The sequence below is a fragment of the Microtus pennsylvanicus genome, chromosome 4 (assembly GCF_037038515.1).
Source record: "Microtus pennsylvanicus isolate mMicPen1 chromosome 4, mMicPen1.hap1, whole genome shotgun sequence".
NCBI lineage: Eukaryota > Metazoa > Chordata > Mammalia > Rodentia > Cricetidae > Microtus > Microtus pennsylvanicus.
In genome coordinates, this window is record NC_134582.1 from 133,795,550 (window position 1) to 133,815,525 (window position 19,976).

The 19,976-nt window shown below is 36.5% G+C and overlaps 1 protein-coding gene across 2 annotated transcripts in view; it reads left to right on the plus strand.

The window, feature by feature from the left end:
* The window catches only part of Malrd1 (MAM and LDL receptor class A domain containing 1), a 598,349-nt gene that overhangs the window by 499,828 nt on the left and 78,545 nt on the right, over positions 1-19,976 (plus strand). For both annotated transcript variants that reach the window (XM_075971104.1, XM_075971103.1), the window contains one exon: positions 7,203-7,269. In XM_075971104.1, the coding sequence (XP_075827219.1) occupies positions 7,203-7,269 (67 nt within the window). The remainder of the gene's footprint in view (positions 1-7,202; positions 7,270-19,976) is intronic.

Consider the following 19,976-nt stretch of genomic DNA (forward strand, 5'->3'; position numbering starts at 1 on the left):
CAATTAATAAATGGGACTTTGCGAAACTGAAAAGCTTCTATAAAACAAAGGACATGGTCAACAAGACAAAATGGCAGCCTACAGAATGGAAAAAAAGATCTTCACCAACCCCACATTAGACAGAGGACTGATCTCCAAAATATACAAAGAACTCAACAAATTGGTCATCAAAAGAACAGACTCACCTAGGAGGAGTAGAAGACTGGAAATAATCAAACTGAGGGCTGAAATCAACAAAATAGAAACACAGAAAACAATCCAAAGAATCAATGAATCAAAAAGCTGGTTCCTGGAGAAAATCAACAACATTGACAAACCCCTATCCAAACTAGTCAAACGGCAGAGAGAAAATTTGCAAATTAATAAGATCAGAAATGAAAAGGGGGACATAACCACAAACACAGAGGAAATTCAGAGAGTCATTAGATCTTACTACAAAAGCCTATATGCCACAAAACTGCAAAATGTAAAGGAAATGGACACTTTTTTAGATAAATACCATTTACCAAAATTAAACCAGGACCAGGTGAACAATCTAAACAGGCCTGTCAGTCGCGAAGAATTAGAAGCTGTTATCAAAAACCTCCCTACCAAAAAAAGCCCAGGGCCAGATGGTTTCAATGTGGAATTCTACCAGAACTTCCAAGAAGACCTAATACCTATACTCCTCAATGTATTCCACAATATAGAAACAGAAGGGTCATTACCAAATTCCTTTTATGAAGCTACAGTTACTCTGATACCAAAACCACACAAAGACTCAACCAGGAAAGAGAATTACAGGCCAATCTCACTCATGAATATCGACACAAAAATCCTCAACAAAATACTGGCAAACCGAATCCAAGAACACATCTGAAAAATTATCCATTATGATCAAGTAGGCTTCATTCCTGAGATGCAGGGCTGGTTCAACATACGAAAATCTATCAATGTAATCCAGCATATAAATAAACTGAAAGAAAAAAACCATATGATCATTTCATTAGATGCTGAAAAAGCATTTGACAAAATTCAACATCCATTTATGTTAAAAGTCTTGGAGAGATTAGGGATACAAGGGTCATACCTAAATATAATAAAAGCTATATACAGCAAGCCGACAGCTAACATCAAATTAAACGGAGAGAAACTCAAAGTCATCCCGCTTAACTCAGGAACACGACAAGGCTGTCCACTTTTGCCATACCTCTTCAATATAGTGCTTGAAGTTCTAGCAATAGCAATAAGACAACATAATGGGATCAAGGGGATTCGAATTGGAAAGGAAGAAGTTAAACTTTCGTTATTTGCAGATGATATGATAGTGTACATAAGCGACCCCCAAAACTCCACCAAAGAACTTTTACAGCTGATAAACAGCTTTAGTAATGTGGCAGGATACAAGATCAACTCCAAAAAAATCAGTCGCCCTCTTATACACAAAGGATATGGAAGCAAAGAGGGAAATCAGAGAAGCTTCTCCATTCATGATAGCCACAAACAGCATAAAGTATCTTGGGGTAAATCTAACCAAGGAAGTGAAAGATCTATTTGACAAGAACTTTAAGGCATTGAAGAAAGAAATTGAAGAGGATACCAAAAAATGGATGGACATCCCTTGCTCTTGGATTGGGAGGATCAACATAGTAAAAATGGCAATTCTACCAAAGGCAATTTATAGATTCAATGCATTCCCCATCAAGATCCCATCAAAATTCTTCACAGATCTGGAGAGGACAATAATCAACTTTATATGGAAAAACAAAAAACCCAGGATAGCCAAAACAATCCTATACAATAAAGGATCTTCTGGAGGCATTACCATCCCTGACTTCAAACTCTATTACAGAGCTACAGTAATGAAAACAGGGTGGTACTGGCATAAAAACAGAGAAGTCGACCAATGGAATCGTATAGAAGACCCGGATTTTATCCCACAAACCTATGAACACCTCATTTTCGATAAAGGAGCTAAAAGTATACAATGGAAGAAAGAAAGCATCTTCAACAAATGGTGCTGGCACAACTGGATGTCAACCTGTAGAAGAATGAAAATAGACCCATATCTATCACCGTGCACAAAACTCAAGTCCAAATGGATTAAAGACCTCAATATCAGCCTGAAAACACTGAACCTGATAGAAGAGAAAGTGGGAAATACCCTACAACAGATGGGCACAGGTGATCGCTTCAAATAATCCAATAAAAAATGGAGTACAGACCTATACAGAGAACTCTCCTCAGATGAGTCTAAAATGGCTGAAAGACACTTAAGGAAATGCTCAACATCCTTAGCCATCAGAGAAATGCCAATCAAAACAATTCTGAGATTCCATCTTACACCTGTAAGAATGGCCAAGATCAAAAACACTGATGAGAACTTATGCTGGAGAGGTTGTGGGGTAAAGGGAACACTCCTGCATTGCTGGTGGGAGTGTAAAGCCCTTTGGATATCAGTATGGTGATTTCTCAGAAAATTAGGAAACACCCTTTCTCAAGACCCAGAAATTCCACTTTTGGGTATATACCCAAAGGATGTTCAATCGTACCACAAGGACATGTGCTCAACACCTGTGTTTTAAAGAATGCCTTTAAAACAGACTCAAAATACACATTTGCCAATGTACGCCACACATCTCTGCCATTTCAATTGGCACTTGTATTAAGGTCAGCCTTAGATAGGTTTTTGGAGATCTATCCTTGCACTGGTCAGTACTCCCCATAGTGGCCTCACAGCAGAGGGTGAGCATCTGTCTTTGCACACCTCAGGGTTTAAGTTAATCATTAAGAACATCAGACTCAGGCACAGTGAGAATATTTCAATGAATTTTGTCAGTTCCTGAGTCTCATCAGGAGGCCTTAGGTTTTTCAGGTTTTGATTGCTTATGCAGCAGAAAAAAGTTATCAAGTTTCCTCCAACTGAAATTAAACTAGAAGTGATATTTCTAATAATGTACAGTGGTAGCAGTTTGGAAAATTTATGATAAAGTAATACTATAATTACTGTGATATTCCATTGCATAGAGAATTAGAAAATGGCATGAAAATATAAAATTGTAGGATAATACATCAAAAATGTAATATCATATGTAATATATGATAATGACATAGCTTCATAAAGTTTCAGATTGTTTTAAACAAAACCAAAGAACTAAAAATTCCCAGCAAGGATCCTGGAGCTACTTTAGGTTTCTGAGACATAATAGTTCCTCCTATAGCCCTTGCAAAGGGGCTTCAAAATATAAAAAAAAGTGGCTCCAGAGACAAGTTCGGTGTTTTTTAAAAGTATTAGGGCCTGATTCAGATCCACAGCAACAGTGTAAAAATAAATCCAAGCAGCCCAGCAGTGGTGGCACATGCCTTTAATCCCAGCACTCGGGAGGCAGAGGCAGGAGGATCTCTGTGAGTTTGAGGCCAGCCTGGTCTACAGAACAAGTTCTAGGACAGCTAGGATGGTAACATAGAGAAACTCTGTCTCAAAAAACAAGACAAAACAAAAATGAATAGATAGATGATAGATAGATAGATAGGTCGATAGATGATAGATAGATAGATAGATAGATAGATAGATAGATAGATAGATGATAGATAGATGATAGATAGATAGATAGATAGATAGATAGATAGATAGATAGATAGATAGATAAATGATACACAGACATATCAATGGTAGATATTTTAGATGAAAAATATGCACTTAAATCCCAACCACACACAGGTCATAAGTGCCTGATCCCAGGTAACACAGAGCTAAAATCAGAGTTTGTGTAGTTATTTATCTTTCCAGAAAAATTTAGTGCAGCAGATGAAACATTCAAGCCTCTATTTTATTCAGAGAAAAAATAGATACCTAGTTACATATTTAAGAATGTGTCCGTGCTTATGGTGCATGCCTTTCTTTGTCCAAAGTAATACACCACAATGGGATTAAATATAAACTCTCCCACAAATGTTGTATCAGTGAGTTGTGTTGGCCTCCAGACACAGGAACATAATCACCAAGGCCAGAGGGTTAGGCCAGTGAGAGGTCACTGTAACCAAAGAACAACGGGTCTTGTGAGCATTGTAATATACTCTCATGGATTCTTCTATTATGTACTAGAAATAATGGTCTTCTTCATTCCTAACAAACCATATCCATCCCCTTTACCATTTCATTTAGTGCTCAAAATTGCTTTGAGAAGATTAAAAATGAAAATATCCGGTATTTCAATTTAATGATCTGTTATGAATTTATAAAACCTTCACAGAAAAAAAAACTACACTCTGAGAAAAACACCAGCATTGAAGCTAAAAAGCAAACTCAATCTATAAAATACTTTTTTTCAAAGCTCAAAGAGAAAAGGTTGACTCCCAGAAACCACGCAAGGCCAGTTAAAGACATTATTTCAAGCAAACAAGTTCAACAACAAAGAAGCCATGGAAGATGATACTGTGGAAGAACACCTGACCTTATTCTGTACTCAGCATCCTTGTTCTCTCCCCATCAGTCCATCGGCTGTGATAAAGAAGCCTAGACCAGGTTCATATAGTATCATGCTGATGAGCAGCAAAGCTGCTTTATTCGTTGTGATCGTAGTGAACATGCATGACTCCAGAAGGAGGTGGGCAATGGTTGCCCTGTGGATTGTGATGCCTGACAGCATCACACTTGGATGATGTTTTGGTTTTGGTTGTTTATTTGGTTTCACTTTTTGCGCTAGAACAAAATCATTACTTAAGAAATTCAAATTGTACTTAGGAGAAATAAGCAGGACATGTTTGTGTCTATTTGTGCCCTGCTGATTGCTGGGCTTTTTTACCAGAACATCTGGTTTCTTGTTTTTGGAGGAAATTTTCTTTCTATCCAGTTCAAGGAGGCGCATCACAGAAGGAAAGACGACTTTTCACTTTCCTTGTCCACTCTGCAGCCTCTAGATAGTTAAATAAGACTAGGTGAGGGGAGCAAGATGGGAAAGGCACTACTGGGAAAGCAAATTGTTGACAGCTCTGGAGACCCAAATGACACTTGACACTAGATACTAAACACATGGTATTTTCAGACACCCCCCCCCCCACTTCTGACTTCTTTCCTAATGCTTTGGGAATGTTCAATGACTGTCTGGACAATCTTCCTCAAACCAATTGTCCCCCAGTGATCTACTTTAATCCACAGTGTCTGCATGAAATTTCTATTTCTTTATTTTTCTTCATAAATAATCCTTTCTCTTCCCAAGTAAAAGTTAATTCTCTCTCTTTCCCTGACACACACACTCTTTCTACATTAAACTTGGGTAACTCTTATTGGCATACCTTTTTGGCACAAATACCAATGGCCATAAAAAAAGCTCCACATTCAAATTCGTGAGTCTAAGCCTTATTTCATATGGCTCAGAGCTGCAGAGTTCAGTGCCATGGAGAATCATCTCTTTGCATGTCCCTTAACCAACCCAACACAGAATCACCTTTCAATTTTCCTTCCCCATCAGTCATTCAACTATGTGAATGAAGCCACCAGCATGTTAATGGCCCAGTCAGAACCTGAAACATCATTCTCTACTCTTCCAAATAATCATGAAACTATTTAAACTTCAGAATCATAATTGCTAATGAATGTGTACAGCTCTCACCCCTTTGTCTCAGCCCTAGCCCCTTCCTTTAGGCGGCAACCATTTCTTCACAAAGGACTCTTTACTGGATTTTCCTCTTTACTGGACAGACTGCAGCCAGTCTGTTCTCTTTCTAAGCACGAAGGCTCCCAGGCTCCTTCTTAAAGTCCTAGCTTCCACAAGTCTATAGGCTTTGAATATAGACTCCTATATCTCTGACTCTTAAATTATCACAAATTCAACCATGGTGAACTCCCCAGTCCCCATTATTGAAACACACTGAATCCATTTTGCAAGCCTAGTGGTCTCTATGTTTACCTTCACACAAGCACGTGATTGTCAACCTAAGTGGGCGCCAAGTATGATGCACAGAGTATGTCCTGATTAACCTACGGTCCCATCTTTGTTATCCCTCTCAATTATCGGTGCCCATCTCTGATGCTGCATTGTCTTGTACAGTGTTTTGATGCCTCACTACTCTGTTGCCCCCTCCTTAAGCTTGGAATATTAATGACAGCAGGTGCCATACCTGCATATCTTTATGAAGTCATCATGAGGTGTCCTCAAATACCCTCAACACAACCTGAGAAGGGTTCTGTTTTAACTTATGTTTACTAGAGAGGAAACACACAGAGAAATTAACAATCTCCTGCAATATTACACAGCTGCTTAGTTGATCTGGAATTCCAATTCAGAGAGCTGGTTCCAGTAACAAAAGCCTCACCAAGAGTGTCAAGTTGCCAGTACTGTTACTGATCACATTCTCAGGGCCTAGGTCAAAGTCAGACATCTCATAGGTGGCCAGTAAAAACATTGTATCATTGTATTAAACTTAAAAGTGATAGAGGTTTCTATAAAGTATTACAGCTACAATAGCTCAAGCAGGGTAGTATAGAATCCTGAAAAAAAAATGGCTGTGTTAAAGACAGATGGGAATTTTGGGGATCAGAAACATTGGCTAGCCATGGTGCATCAAGGAGATGTGGGGTCAATACATCCAGCACAGAGAGCTAAAGACACAAAGTGCTTCTGCAGTAGAGAGTATGTGAAAATATATGGCTTAACTGCTTTGAAATATTTAACCTCTAAGCAGACCATCTTTGAAAATAAATGTCCATTCTGAAGGTGAACTAGGGAGTGGCACTTGCAATGAAATTGTAGTGCCTGGCTAAGTGGGACCGAATGAACTGTGCCAGTATCTGTAACAGACAAAAAGGCAGGTCATACATATGCACATGAGCGCATGACCACCTACGCATGCTAATCTGCCATCATTCAGTGACTTCTGTGACACACACAAAAAATGATGCAGTAAACACAAACATCTAGTATTTCAAAAAACAAGCCCTGCAGATATCTAAGATATAAATAGATTGCGCCTAATCTAGGGGTAAACATCTTCTCTTTTAGTATGTCATTCAGATACACAAAGGGCAAGAAGCATCTAGACCATTAGGAACCACTGGCCAAGTTAGGAGCAATAAGTGTGCCTAGGAAGAATTCTTTGCTTTTAGTAACCGAGAAGCCAGTTACCCTCAGATGAAGTTTAATGCAATATCTAGTACAAATATATACGCCTTACTTATAAAATGTTGATTATCAACTGTCTCCTTCATGATGCTTCTTTTTCAGAGTGTCCAGTGTATTATTGCAGAAATGGTGGCACTTGTGCGGTAGAGAATATTGGTCCTGTGTGTAGGTGAGTTCGTAATTGTTATTGCATTGTTTTTAGCATTGTAGTCACATAGTTTACTTATTGGTCTTGAGGATTGGGATAGTAGAATCATAAAACAATATATGATTAGCCAGGTAAAAATTGTGAATTATGAAACTAATATACAACTTTATGTATGTGTAAGATAAAATAAAGTGACTATATTTCGAGAAACATTAGATGTTTGATGTAGTTGTACATACTTTTGACATTTTCTAGCATGTGGGATTCAGCATTGCAAAACTGTGTATTATTACCACTTTTATGTTTATATGGTTTTAAAAGATTTCTGTGTTTTTAAGTCTCTTTCTGTACAACAAGTTCATTTTGAACTTGCTGTACTCTGTTGCCTCAGCCTTACAAGGGCCAGATTTATTGCTGTGAGCCGCCACACTTGGCTCAAATGATGTTTTTCTGATACAGTTCTCCAATTTCATATACAGCTAGTTTCTGCAATTCCATTCTTTCTTTTTTATTTCAAATCCCATATTTGTGCATAAAATAAAGGATAGAAATAGTTCATAAATAAGACTATCTTCTGACTTCTCAATGGATGTTTGTGAAAAGATTAAAAGTACAGATAGGAGTCTATTTGCATACTTAGAGCAAAAATAAACAAAAATAGGTCTTGTGAGTTCTTCTGGGGATTACTCATATTGCATATCAAAGATTCTTGATTTTTTTCTCAGACTGTAGGGAATTGTGAAAAAAAGTTTCATAAACTCGAAATGAAGTGATGTATATTGCATTATATTTTTGTTTATGGCTTTTTAATCTGGAAGAGAACTGCAAAATCTTTTGAAGGTTGATATTAGAGTTATAATGAAACACACAAATACCCAGAAAATACCGATTATTATCTATTTGAATTCTTAAATCCTTTTGAGTTGGCACTCATATCTTAGATTAGGTAGTTTGCTTATCTTTCCAGAGGAGGTTAGAAGGCCCTACCCTTCATTTTGCAGCTATTAGCTTCTGAGAGATTCTAGAGACATTTAGTTGGGTACCCATTAGTGATCCACTAGACTTCAGTGGATAGTTTCAAAGCCATGGTAACACAGATGATCCTGATTAAACTCATTGGGTTTCTAAATAACAACAGCAACAAAAGTCATGAATGTGAAAAGGGTGTGTGTGTGTGTGTGTGTGTTGTGGGATAACAAAATGAGAGGGAGATTAGTGGGGTGATCATAATTATCAGGATAAACATTATACATGTATGAATTTGTCAAAGAACAAAACAGTATAAGCTCTAAAAACATACAAACAAACAAATAAAAAACAATATAATACTCCAGGCAATGAGATAGCTCAGAGAGTACTCTTTGCAGCCTAGGACTGAGAACCTGAGTTCGAACCTGAACCCTGGGACCCACATGGTGAAAGGAAAGAATTGGCTCTCTGAAGTAGTCCTCTGGCCTCCACAGGCATGCAGCAGCATGTGTGAGCCCACTCAGAAGCTTGTGCACACATTCTCCTCCCAACCTGCTCTGTGTGTGTGTGTGTGTGTGTGTGTGAGAGAGAGAGAGAGAGAGAGAGACAGAGAGAGAGACAGAGAGAGAGACAGAGAGAGAGACAGAGAGAGATATTAACATTGATGAAACTGAATTTCAAGTGAGTGAGAGAGAGAGAGATTAACATTGATGAAACTGAATTTCAAGTGAGTTTCTTAAAGAGTTTGGTCTCAAGTCCATTATGTAATTGATTTCACATCTCAGGATTATACTTTTCCTCATTTAGTGTGGAAATTTATCATAAACTGTTGTTTGATTCAGAGATGGGATGCATATTATTGATCTCTAAGATCTCTCAAAGAAACTGAGAAGTCTGCCATATGATGTTTATCAGACATCAGCTAAGTGGATGATGTTATTTCATGTCAACTGTTTACAGTAAGGCCATTCGTGGTCTTGTCCTCCTCAACCCTGTCGAGCTGGAAAGCTCCCTGGCTTTAGATAGTCTCAGATGAGCAAGCAAAAAGCTTTGCATTCTTGGCAACCTCCTCAAGTACTTAAATAAACTTTAGCAATTGAAATCCAGATGGAGAAGAACTAAATTTATTTCTCTCAAATGCAAAGCTCAAAGGTGGGGGACAAGATATGACAGAGAGCAGAAAGGCAGATGGAATATCAGGAAGGAAATAGTTGGAGCAAAGTGTAATTATACTACTGCCAAGAGGTCCATATATTAATATACTGTTTGTAAATCAAATACCATTTTCAAAGAAAAATGTGAATAACAATGATTATGAGCAATTGCGCAGAATCACTGTTACCTGTTTTTTTTTATTTTTGACATTATAATATAGTTATATAATATTATAATGATGTGGTCTCTACATTCTTTGTGCCTAATAAGTAGATTGTGCATAATCTAGTGACAGTAAAGTCTCTAATAGCAAGTCACTTGAGAACACTAAGGGCATCAGTGCATCCCAGATAGCAGAGGCCATGATCAAGTGAACGGGTGGGTATAGAAGAAAAGTGGGTAAAGAAAAGATTTAAAAGTCAGCATCTAATAAAATTGCTTTACTGGAAACTAATCAGAAAAAATATATTCTAAAGTATTATATATATATGTATATATATATGTATATAAATTATAGTCAACTAAAACACAAAGAATACATTCAAGTCTATCGGTCGTTTTATACATATATATATATATATATATATATATATATATATATATAAAGATTACAATCAACTAAACACAGACTATATAAAATTGGGAGGTATGTATATAATATACTCATATCTGTAAACAATGATGCATATGTACTTTGTACATATACATATATAATATATAATTTAATCTAATTTATTTTTAAATAAGAAACATGCCAAGAAGAAAAGTAAAAAATCAGGGAAAACAACTGGACAAATAGAAATGGAGACAATTCGTGTAATCTTACATATGCGTGTGTGTGTGGGGGGGTGAAAGCAAATAGCCAAATTATAATATAAATATATTTTAATGAATACATATTGTGAAATTAAAATTAACACTCTAAAATGATAAAAAGGGCAAAGTTCTTATGTATCCAACACTATAAGAACCAGATATAGAAGGCAGAATTCTCAGTTCTCAAAGGAAAATCAAAAATCTCTATACACACACAACAAATCAATTCACACAATTTTATATTTTCATTGCTTTGTCATAACAGCAAAGACTCATGATAGTGTGATCAAAGCAATTACCTACTTGACTAAACAGGATACTTTAAAATGCCAGAAGTTATTGTTTGGCCTATTTATGTGTTTTTTAAATAAAATAAAATGCCATTAATGGGGTAAAAGGGGAAAATAGCCTTTGGACATTTTAACTATCATTCCTAGATTACCATGCATTAAAATGTCTTCTTATAATTTACACAAAATGGCTAGGGAGGTGGAACAACGAGAAAATGTTCTATGTAGTCCCGATGACACAAGTCCAATACCAGGAAAGAGGGTTAATCCACACCATCCATGCCATAAGGTTGTCTTCTGACCTCCACACTTTCTAATGCACACACACACACACACACACACACACACGCACACACACGCACACTAACTAGACTTCTAAAAATAGAAGAGAACATAGTAACTCTTCCTTTATCATCTTTAAAATTTGCGATGTTTGAGTGTATGAGGGTAGATTACATTTTCCCATGGATAATAAAGATTATAATTTTCATTATCTTTCCATTATAAGCATACAACACATACGTGATATGATGACAGATATTTGAATAATGTGCTAACCAAAGAATAAATGAAGCAATGAATGAATGAGTGAATTGCATTTATGAAAATAAACTCTCTGAATTTTCACAGATAATATCATTATGCTAAAGTATGTTCTTTAATGTACTGAGATACAATTTGTTATGTCCTGATAAGTCGGTCGTTAGCCACAAATGAACTACTAGCAAATTTCTAAGCCAGAAGAAACAACATACTGAGAAGCACATGGTGTGTTTATTATGTGATTAGAAATTACAACTTTCTTACAATGACAGAAGAGGGTGCTCTTAAACTAGGAATATCGTTCTTCCTCAACTGTCTGACCCTTGCCACAATGAGAACACAAATTTCATTTCCACAAAGCCACTGGTTTTAAAAACTCAGTTTATTAACACTTTCCCTCTGCTACTTTTACCCTTATTTTCTTACAAAAAAAAGGGTGGGGTGAGAAAAATGAAATAAAAACAATCAATTCTAATTCCAAAGAGAATAAGTACTTGTAAACATTTGGGAATATTTAAACCTAAGCAGGTACAACACTAAGACACTCAAAGTCTATGTATAAAAACAGACAGCAAAATATTAAGAGTCAATTGAAACAAAATAAATTGAATTGTTTCTAAACTTTGGAAAAATAAAGTTAAGCAAAGACAAAAAAGATTAGTTCTCAATGACTATAGATTTAAATGCAAAAATATTATGATTCTGAAAAGGTGAGAAAATAATCAGGAGCAAAGATCATAAAGAGAAAAAGTCACAGGAAGTAGGAGAGGTAGAAGATGAAGAGCATCTGCATTCCTGAAGTCCCCACAGAGGAAGCAGAATGTGAATGCAGAGCTAGCATTTAAAGATGCAGTTGCAGGACTTTTGTAGCAAAATTGAAAGCCTTGGGACCAGGAGCTGTTGGTGCGTATGCACGTCTTGGCCAGAGAACCAAGAGCTCTGATAGCAATAGCTAGTGAAGATGGCCCTCTCAAGAAGAGAGGGGCATATTTTCCTCCAGCTTTTTGTTCTCTCTCTAGGCCTTCAGTAGCTCTGATGATGCCCAGCTTCCATGAGAAAGACAGGTCTTTGAAACTCAGTCCACTGATTCAAAGTCCTCTTTTTTCTTTTTCTTTTTCTTTTTTTTTTTTAGAATTGTGGTGAAAACTTACCATTTATTTCCATTTGTATATTCTTACACATCTATCAGAACATTGAAAGACTCCTGAGTAGAGGAAGTGATTTGTGTTAAAAACCAACCAACCAACTAATAAACAAACCTCTTTTGCTAAAATGTATTAAAGATACAAAAACAGAGTGTATCCCAGGTAATAGCTCCTAAGACATTGGTATATTCAGGATCCGAATTTAGAAAGAGAGGGCCAGCATCAGATAAGCATATCCTTTAAACAACAGAAGTTCAGTACTTCTGGCCATAAAGACAGGTTTGCTTTCGTTCTCCTTTATATACATTTATAGTGCTTCTTGCTTTAACATCTAGATTTATTCATTTTGACATTCAAATGGGTTGTTAAAATAATACTGCACCGCACAGTGTGAAACCAAGCCCTGCTTATGTCCAGTCTCTGAGGGATCAGAATCGTATTGGTTCTGACGAGAGGATGAAATGAAATGAAGAGCGACAGATTGACTCCTTGCAGTAGCAAGAGGGATTTTTTTTTAAACTTGATTTTATTGAGCTATATATTTTTCTCTGCCCCCTCCCATCCTCTCCCTTCCCCTTCTACCCTCTTCCATGGTCCCCAAACTCCCAATTTACTCAGGAGATTTTGTCTTTTTCTACTTCCCATGTAGATTAGATCCATGAATGTCTCTCTTAGGGTTCTCTTTGTTGTCTAGGTTCTCTGAGGTTGTGGGCTGTAGGCTGATTTTCCTTTGCTTTATGTCTAAAAGCCACTTATGAATGAGTGCATATGATATTTGTCTTTCTGGGTCTGCCTTACTGCACTCAATATGATGTTTACTAGATCCATCCATTTGCCTGCTAGCACTCTTATAGACATACCAAGTTGTTTTGTTTCCCCCATATTTGGGCATCACTTAACTCTGCATGTTATTATCAGATTGAAATCCACTGTTTTCCATGATAACTAAAAAATAATATTAAAAATTGTTACACATTCATTTACATTTAAATGAAACAATTCCGTTCCTAGAGTTTTACTATTGCTAAATGAAAATAACATTGCCCAATGGGCTGTTTATTGCAGCTTTCTAATAACTTATAAATATTGGAATAAAGTGCATGCCTAGAGTGAAGCAATTACATAAGCTATGATACATACCCAGGAGAGTGCAACGGGGATGGGCAGTAGTTGAAGATCATCTATTGGGCCAGATATAGGAAAGAGCTCATCCAAGGAAAGTTAAAGAGCCATGAACAAATTGGCTAATAGACACACTAGCAGCCATTTTTTCTTTTTAAAATAATAAAAATAATAATCTAGAGTGTATTGTGAATAATTACATATAAGCAGCACTTCCATGTTTTGATATGCCTGTGAAGTTAAGATTGAACTTAATATAACTCCAGAGGAGAGCTTAAAACATATCGAATATGGAAATTAATATGCTGAGACAGTTACAGGATAGGAGAATTATCTCAGATATTAAGAGTGCTGGATGCTCTTACAGTGGATCTAGGTTAGAGTCCCAGGATTCACATGTACATGGTATATATATGCACTCATATGCATAAAATAAATCTTTAAAAAGACGAGATGGTGCAATTAGAAACTTTCCCTGAAACAAACCAAAATGTCATTATTATTCACACCTGGGTCTTTGAGGCAGACTCTGTGCTTATATGGTTTTAAGTGTATGGTACATTGCCTCTTTGGAGTTTGACTCTGTAATACAATACAAGGTCCGTGAATGCAGATTTTCATCAAATGTCTACAGTCAGCTAAGATTTATTTTCTTCCGGTTGTTTGCTGCTCTTGAACACTGGGCACTTTTATACCTGTAGGCTTATATGCCACTTTATGAGTTAAGAACATTCTGAAGATTGTTGTATCTACATGGCGGCTCTATGTGTAGGCAGATACAGAGTTTTTGAATGGTTTAAATACTATTGCCTTAATTATCTCCAGAACAGCAAACTGTACTTCTTTACGAGGTGCTGTACAGAACAAGTCAATGGAATGTAAGACCATTGCCTCTTGTTATGTTCTGAAATTCAGTGTGCAAGTGCTTAAAGGCTAAAGCATATAACCATAGCTACAGGAGAGAAACGCAAATGAAAACCATTGCACTTTGCAAAGGTCAATGTGAAGAAGCCAACAGTGAGGCATTTTTAAGTAAGTTTAGAGCCCGTGTAGTTGAATTTTTCCCAAATCCAATAAATGGAAGAAATGGAATCACAGAGAAATAAAAATTAACAAGAAGCCCAAATATGAATATAAGTTTGTTATATTAATTTTCACAGTAGAAATTAAGTCAAAGGTATCCTTCTCTCTCAATTTAATTGTATTTTAACCTCAACAGTTTAGAAAGCATCATGACTACTGTTAAAAATATGTTTTATTACTGAAAGGTAATGACAGTGTTATCATCATAAATGTGATACTCAGGTAAACTACATGTTAAATAGCTGGATTTAGTCATGCCACAATGTATACATATATAAAAATATCATGTTCTATGCAATAAATGCATACAATTTTATCTTTCAAATTTAAGACTAATATTTTTAATAAAAATTTTCTGCAAAACCATAATGAAGGAATATCTTCCAGGCATTTGGATTAATATATTTTCTCAAGAGATTTTAGCTAAAGAAGAAAGCCAGAGGGACATAGATGCTAACCATATTGACGAAAAGAAAAGCCACAAATATTTTGCAGATATGAACAGTATAGACAAAATAATTAAAATGAGGAAAGAGCTTGGCATGGTAGCTATACACAAGATAAATACACAAGACTGGTAAGGTTTTCAAAAACAATAGTAACAATTGAACAAAGAAACTGTCAGTCTCTTCAGAAACAAGAACAATGTTTTTACTATATTCAAGGTAAATAACAGCATAATTAACCAAACAAAGCTGGAAACAGAGGAACTTCAAAGATGACATCAAAAATAGGTAGGGAAAAATTTGTGCAAACCACTCTCTAATATTCGCAGTGTTCAGTTCCCTTTGATGGTGAGCTAAAGAAAATCAACTGTCTCATCTAGCTAATCAGTCCAACTAGCACGCTGTGTTTGCACTCAAATTTTAAAACAAAAGGATTTAAATGTTCACCTGAAAATATAAGCATAAAGCTAAAAGCCATAATTAAAAGTTAGGAAAGCCTCCAAAACCAGAACATTATAATACAATAAATACTGTCAGTCTGAAAAGGAATAGACAAATAATTACTAGAACAAATAATCTACTTATATAGGTAGTATAATTGTATGAAACAAGCATAAAAGGTAAAATTTCAAGTTAATGAGAATGAAGAGGTTGAACTGTCCATTAGTATTGGGACAAATGGTTAGTCAATGATGAATTACTTTTTAAATTTATATACAAGAATTGCTTATAATTATTTCTGACATAAAAAAAAGAATTATTTTAAAGCATTTTATAGACATAAAGAGGGAAACAAAAATTCTTAGAGAAATAATAAAGGATTTTGTAAAATTTTAAGTATATATTTTCAAAACAAACATAAGAACAATTAGCAACTGTAAGAATCTGTTATCATAGATAACTCCCGGACAAAATTAAAATTGCAATATGATGAAAGACACCTAGAACAGAATTTAAAAGTAAAAAATAGCCAGCCAAGAAAAAATATATATTGCTCTCTCAAAACAACAAAAACACCTAGACAATAATTATTCTCAACAAAAATATATAAATGTTATTATTTGTCTAAAAGAAGTTCAACCAGCAATAAAAAGTTAGTAAATGAAACTACTATATTGATACTTTTATGTCCTATTTAAATAACGTACACAAAAACCAGTATAGTACAAGCCACCATTACTCAAAATATATTCACACTAACCATTGTATACAGAACTTGTGGACATGCAGTTTTTAAATATTCTTAAGAAACTGAATGCATAGGAGGCCATGGTGGCACACACCCTTATTCCCAGCACTCAGGAGACAAAAACAGTTGGATCTCTATGAGTTCAGGGCCAACCTGGTCTACAGAGGGAGTTCCATTATAACTAAAGATACACAGAGAAACCCTGTCTCAAAATAACAAATAGTAGTAATAATAATAATAGCAAAAGAAAAAGAAACTGAATACAAAATAGGAAGAAAAACAGAATTGTCTGGAAAAAAAAACAAGTGCTAACATCAATCTGAAAATTCAAGGTAAAGTATATACTAACTCAAGACTCAATCTTGGGAATTAAAATTAACATGTTATTGAGGTATAGAAACACAACTATTGATTGTCCTACTAAGTCATAGAGTCCCATTGAAAACAGATGTAAGTGTTCAATATAGTCTGCTGAAATACTGTGTAACATTTTAAAAGTACAAAATGCAAATCTTGACATAGAGAAGATTCCATATCATTAGAACAAATATAGAAATTCCAAATAGTAGATTTATTAAGGTCCTATTTGTTGAAGGAGAGTGGGTATAACTATGTAAAGGACCATGACACTTATTGAACTACAACGAATAGTTGATGATCTCAAGAGAGATTTGTTTTAGGGAAGAAGAGAGAGTCCACATTTTAGTGCCAACATTTTTTTCTTGCTTTTTGTTTCTGCTTTCTTTTTTGAGACAGGGTTTCTCTGTAGCTTTGGAGCTTCCTACAATTTTATTTTAAAATGCCCTGGTTTTGTCACTTACAAAATCACAAGTGTGATTTTTCAAAAGTCCTTACACCTTACACACACACATACACACAGAGAGTTTTATATACATATATAAAATTATTAAAATATATTTATGTATATATTACATATGTAAACAATTGTGGTGGAAGCAGAATCCACTGACTGCTATTAAATGTCCCCACAAATGGACATGTCTATCCCTCAGCATTCTCCCTGTTGTCAGAGAGCATTACACATTTTCTACCCCAGGCCCTGCCAGCCAAGCAAGGCCTACTAAGAATGTTGTTGACATTAAAAACAAGCCTGTTCTCAGCAAGTTCTCCACGCCTCCTTCATGCCTCACTCCAGAGCTGAGGTGTGATTTGATCCTATGTACCAATAGCCACGATCATAAAAACACAATTAAGGGACTGGAGAAATGGCTCAGCAGTTAAGAGCACTGGCTACCCTTCCCAGGTTCAGTTCCCAACCCCCACACGGCACTCACAACTGTCTGTAACTCCAGTTCCAGGGGATCTGACACCCTTACATCTACGCACATAAATAAAATTAATTATTTTAAAAAGCACAACTACCTAGTTTTCTTTTGCTGTACTTTTCTTGAGTCTATAGGGTCCTTAACAGACTTAGCCTAGCTCTTAAATTGCATTTAGGTTTCCCGTGAAGGCTCAGTGAGCTTTTCAAGCAGAAAGCTGAGTTATTTTGGCCATTGGGGTGTCTGCCCTTTTTGCAGGACCCATCACCTTTCAAGGCAGGCATTCTCCTAGAAAGGGCATGGCCTAGATTCCACTCACTGGTCATGGCTGACAAGGATTTGTGATCTAGATGTTTTCCAAGGTCTCTGCTATGACCTGACTGCTAAGTAGATATTTCTGTGTTCTGAGAAGTAAATTGGTGGGTTACTTCTGGGATGATGTCTACTGTCAAATGACTTGCTTTCAAAGACAGAACAAGACATAGCTGTCCATACATAAGAATCAGAGCGTGCACAGCTCCTTCACCAATCCTCAGACAACTGCATAGGAAATACTTCACCATAATCAGCACAGTTCTGATCAGTTTTCTGCACATCAACGCAAGGAGGCTTTAATGGGTGTATTGGATTGATAATGACATCTTTTCTTCCTGCGATGTGGGGTGTGTGTGTGTGTGTGTGTGTGTGTGTGTGTGGTGTGTACAGACACTCTAGTGCCGAGAGTTAGAGAGACAGCCCAGTGAAAACACTTAAGAGACCCAAATGTCTGACAAAAAGTCATTCCTCCACTTCAGTTTTACAGTTTCCCTAACCAGGCTCCCTGGTGGCTGTGGGATCGCAGGGCATCCTGCTATATCCTGATCCTCCTACACGACTTTTCTTCTTGATCAGCCAGCATGCATTTAGCTGTGTCACACTGGAGTCCTTTGTGCTGTTGCTAGGTGGCTAAGCTCAGCCATACAGAAGAAAAATCTAGCAAATGGGGTAAGATGTTTTGAACTCACCCTTTGACCAGTGAAATGTTGACAGACTTAAGTAGCTCAATGCATTTTAATTTTGAAACTCCTCTGGGACTCTTCTTAGCTCCTGAAAATACTGGTCTGTGTTTGCCACTGTGCTAAATCTATTGTCTGTCTGAAACTCTTGAGATGGAGAGGAGTCCCTGTGTATTCTTCTAGCAAAGATTTATTTTTCTGCTTTCACCAGGAGAACAAAGAAGGTAACGATAGTGGTGTACATCCCAGAGATTAGGGTGAAATAGTCAAAAATTTATTCTGTGTTTATATGAGCATAGAACTTGGTATTAAATTTCAAAATACAGTGTTGGTTTTACCATCTAGGACACAGAGTTAAAACACACAGTTGATTACTTCCTAGCAAAAGACTAGTTTTGCTGTGAACACTGTCCTGCAGTTTTGTGAACAGGCATGCCATGCTTTCTGATTGTACATGGAGATATCTAACCTCACAATAACAACAGCATCCTCATAAACACTTTTTCATTTGGGAGATAAAGTTAAGAAACACCTTTCTTAATCTTGTGTCAGAATGAGAATTTGTTTAGTTTGAAGATAAAGACTCTAATAGTAGAAAATAAGACTTCATACATTGTGCTTTACAAACATTTTCCACTGAGATGTAAATCAAAGCTTTAGGAACTTTCCCCACAACCATGTCAGTTGTAGTAACTGCCTTTTGTGGTTGCTTAGGGGTCACTGTGCTGAAGGAATGTGAGCTATAGATATAAAAAGATGTGTTGGTAAATGGAGAAGTGTATTATTTCTGCCTCTCATTGTTCACTGTGATATATCACCCCAATAACACACACACACACACACACACACACACAGAGAGAGAGAGAGAGAGAGAGAGAGAGAGAGAGAGAGAGAGAGAGAGAAGTATTTATTCTGACTCTTTGTATTATGAAAAATATCACAGCACATGACTCTTAGTCTTTCATTGATGTTCAGATATGTGAAGCATAATGAAACTCAGGGAAGGAAGACTGCACTTGGGGTTGGATCTACTTCAGTATCATTTGATAGCCATTTAGTAGGGGCAGGCAGAGACCAGCATGATGAGAATATACCTAAGTCACCTCATCACAAAGCTTTTAGGAAACGACTTGTTAATTAGTCAGAACTAAAAAATCAAAAAGGGATACTGAGGTTTCAGGGAGTGGCAGCCTTAGAAAAGACAATGGGGGAGCTTGACCAAGCAGTTCCATACGACCTGTGATTGTAATTCAGACTAACTACTGCTCTGGAGAACATGCTGGAAGAAGCAGGAAAGGTGCATCCTAAAGTTGATATTGATTGAGGCAGACATGCACTGTGTTCCTCTGACCTCTCTGCACCTATGCACACACACACACACACACACACATGCACGTATATGCATATACATAAACCATATGATATTCAGCTTTATGTAGGGGTGTTTGTGTATGTGCATGGGTGTGCATGTGTGCTTGAGTGTGTGTGCACATGTGCGTGTGTGTGTGTGTGTGTGATGTGACAGAATATCTGTGTTGAATCAACAGAAAGAAGGGAAGATTCATCAGGGTCTGGCTTTGGTTTACATTGCCCTGTCCCACTTGCTCGTAGGTTTGTGTTGCAGATCATGGTGGAAGCATGTGACAGAGGAAAGCTGTTCAGCACATTGTCATGAACCAAAAGGGAAAAGGA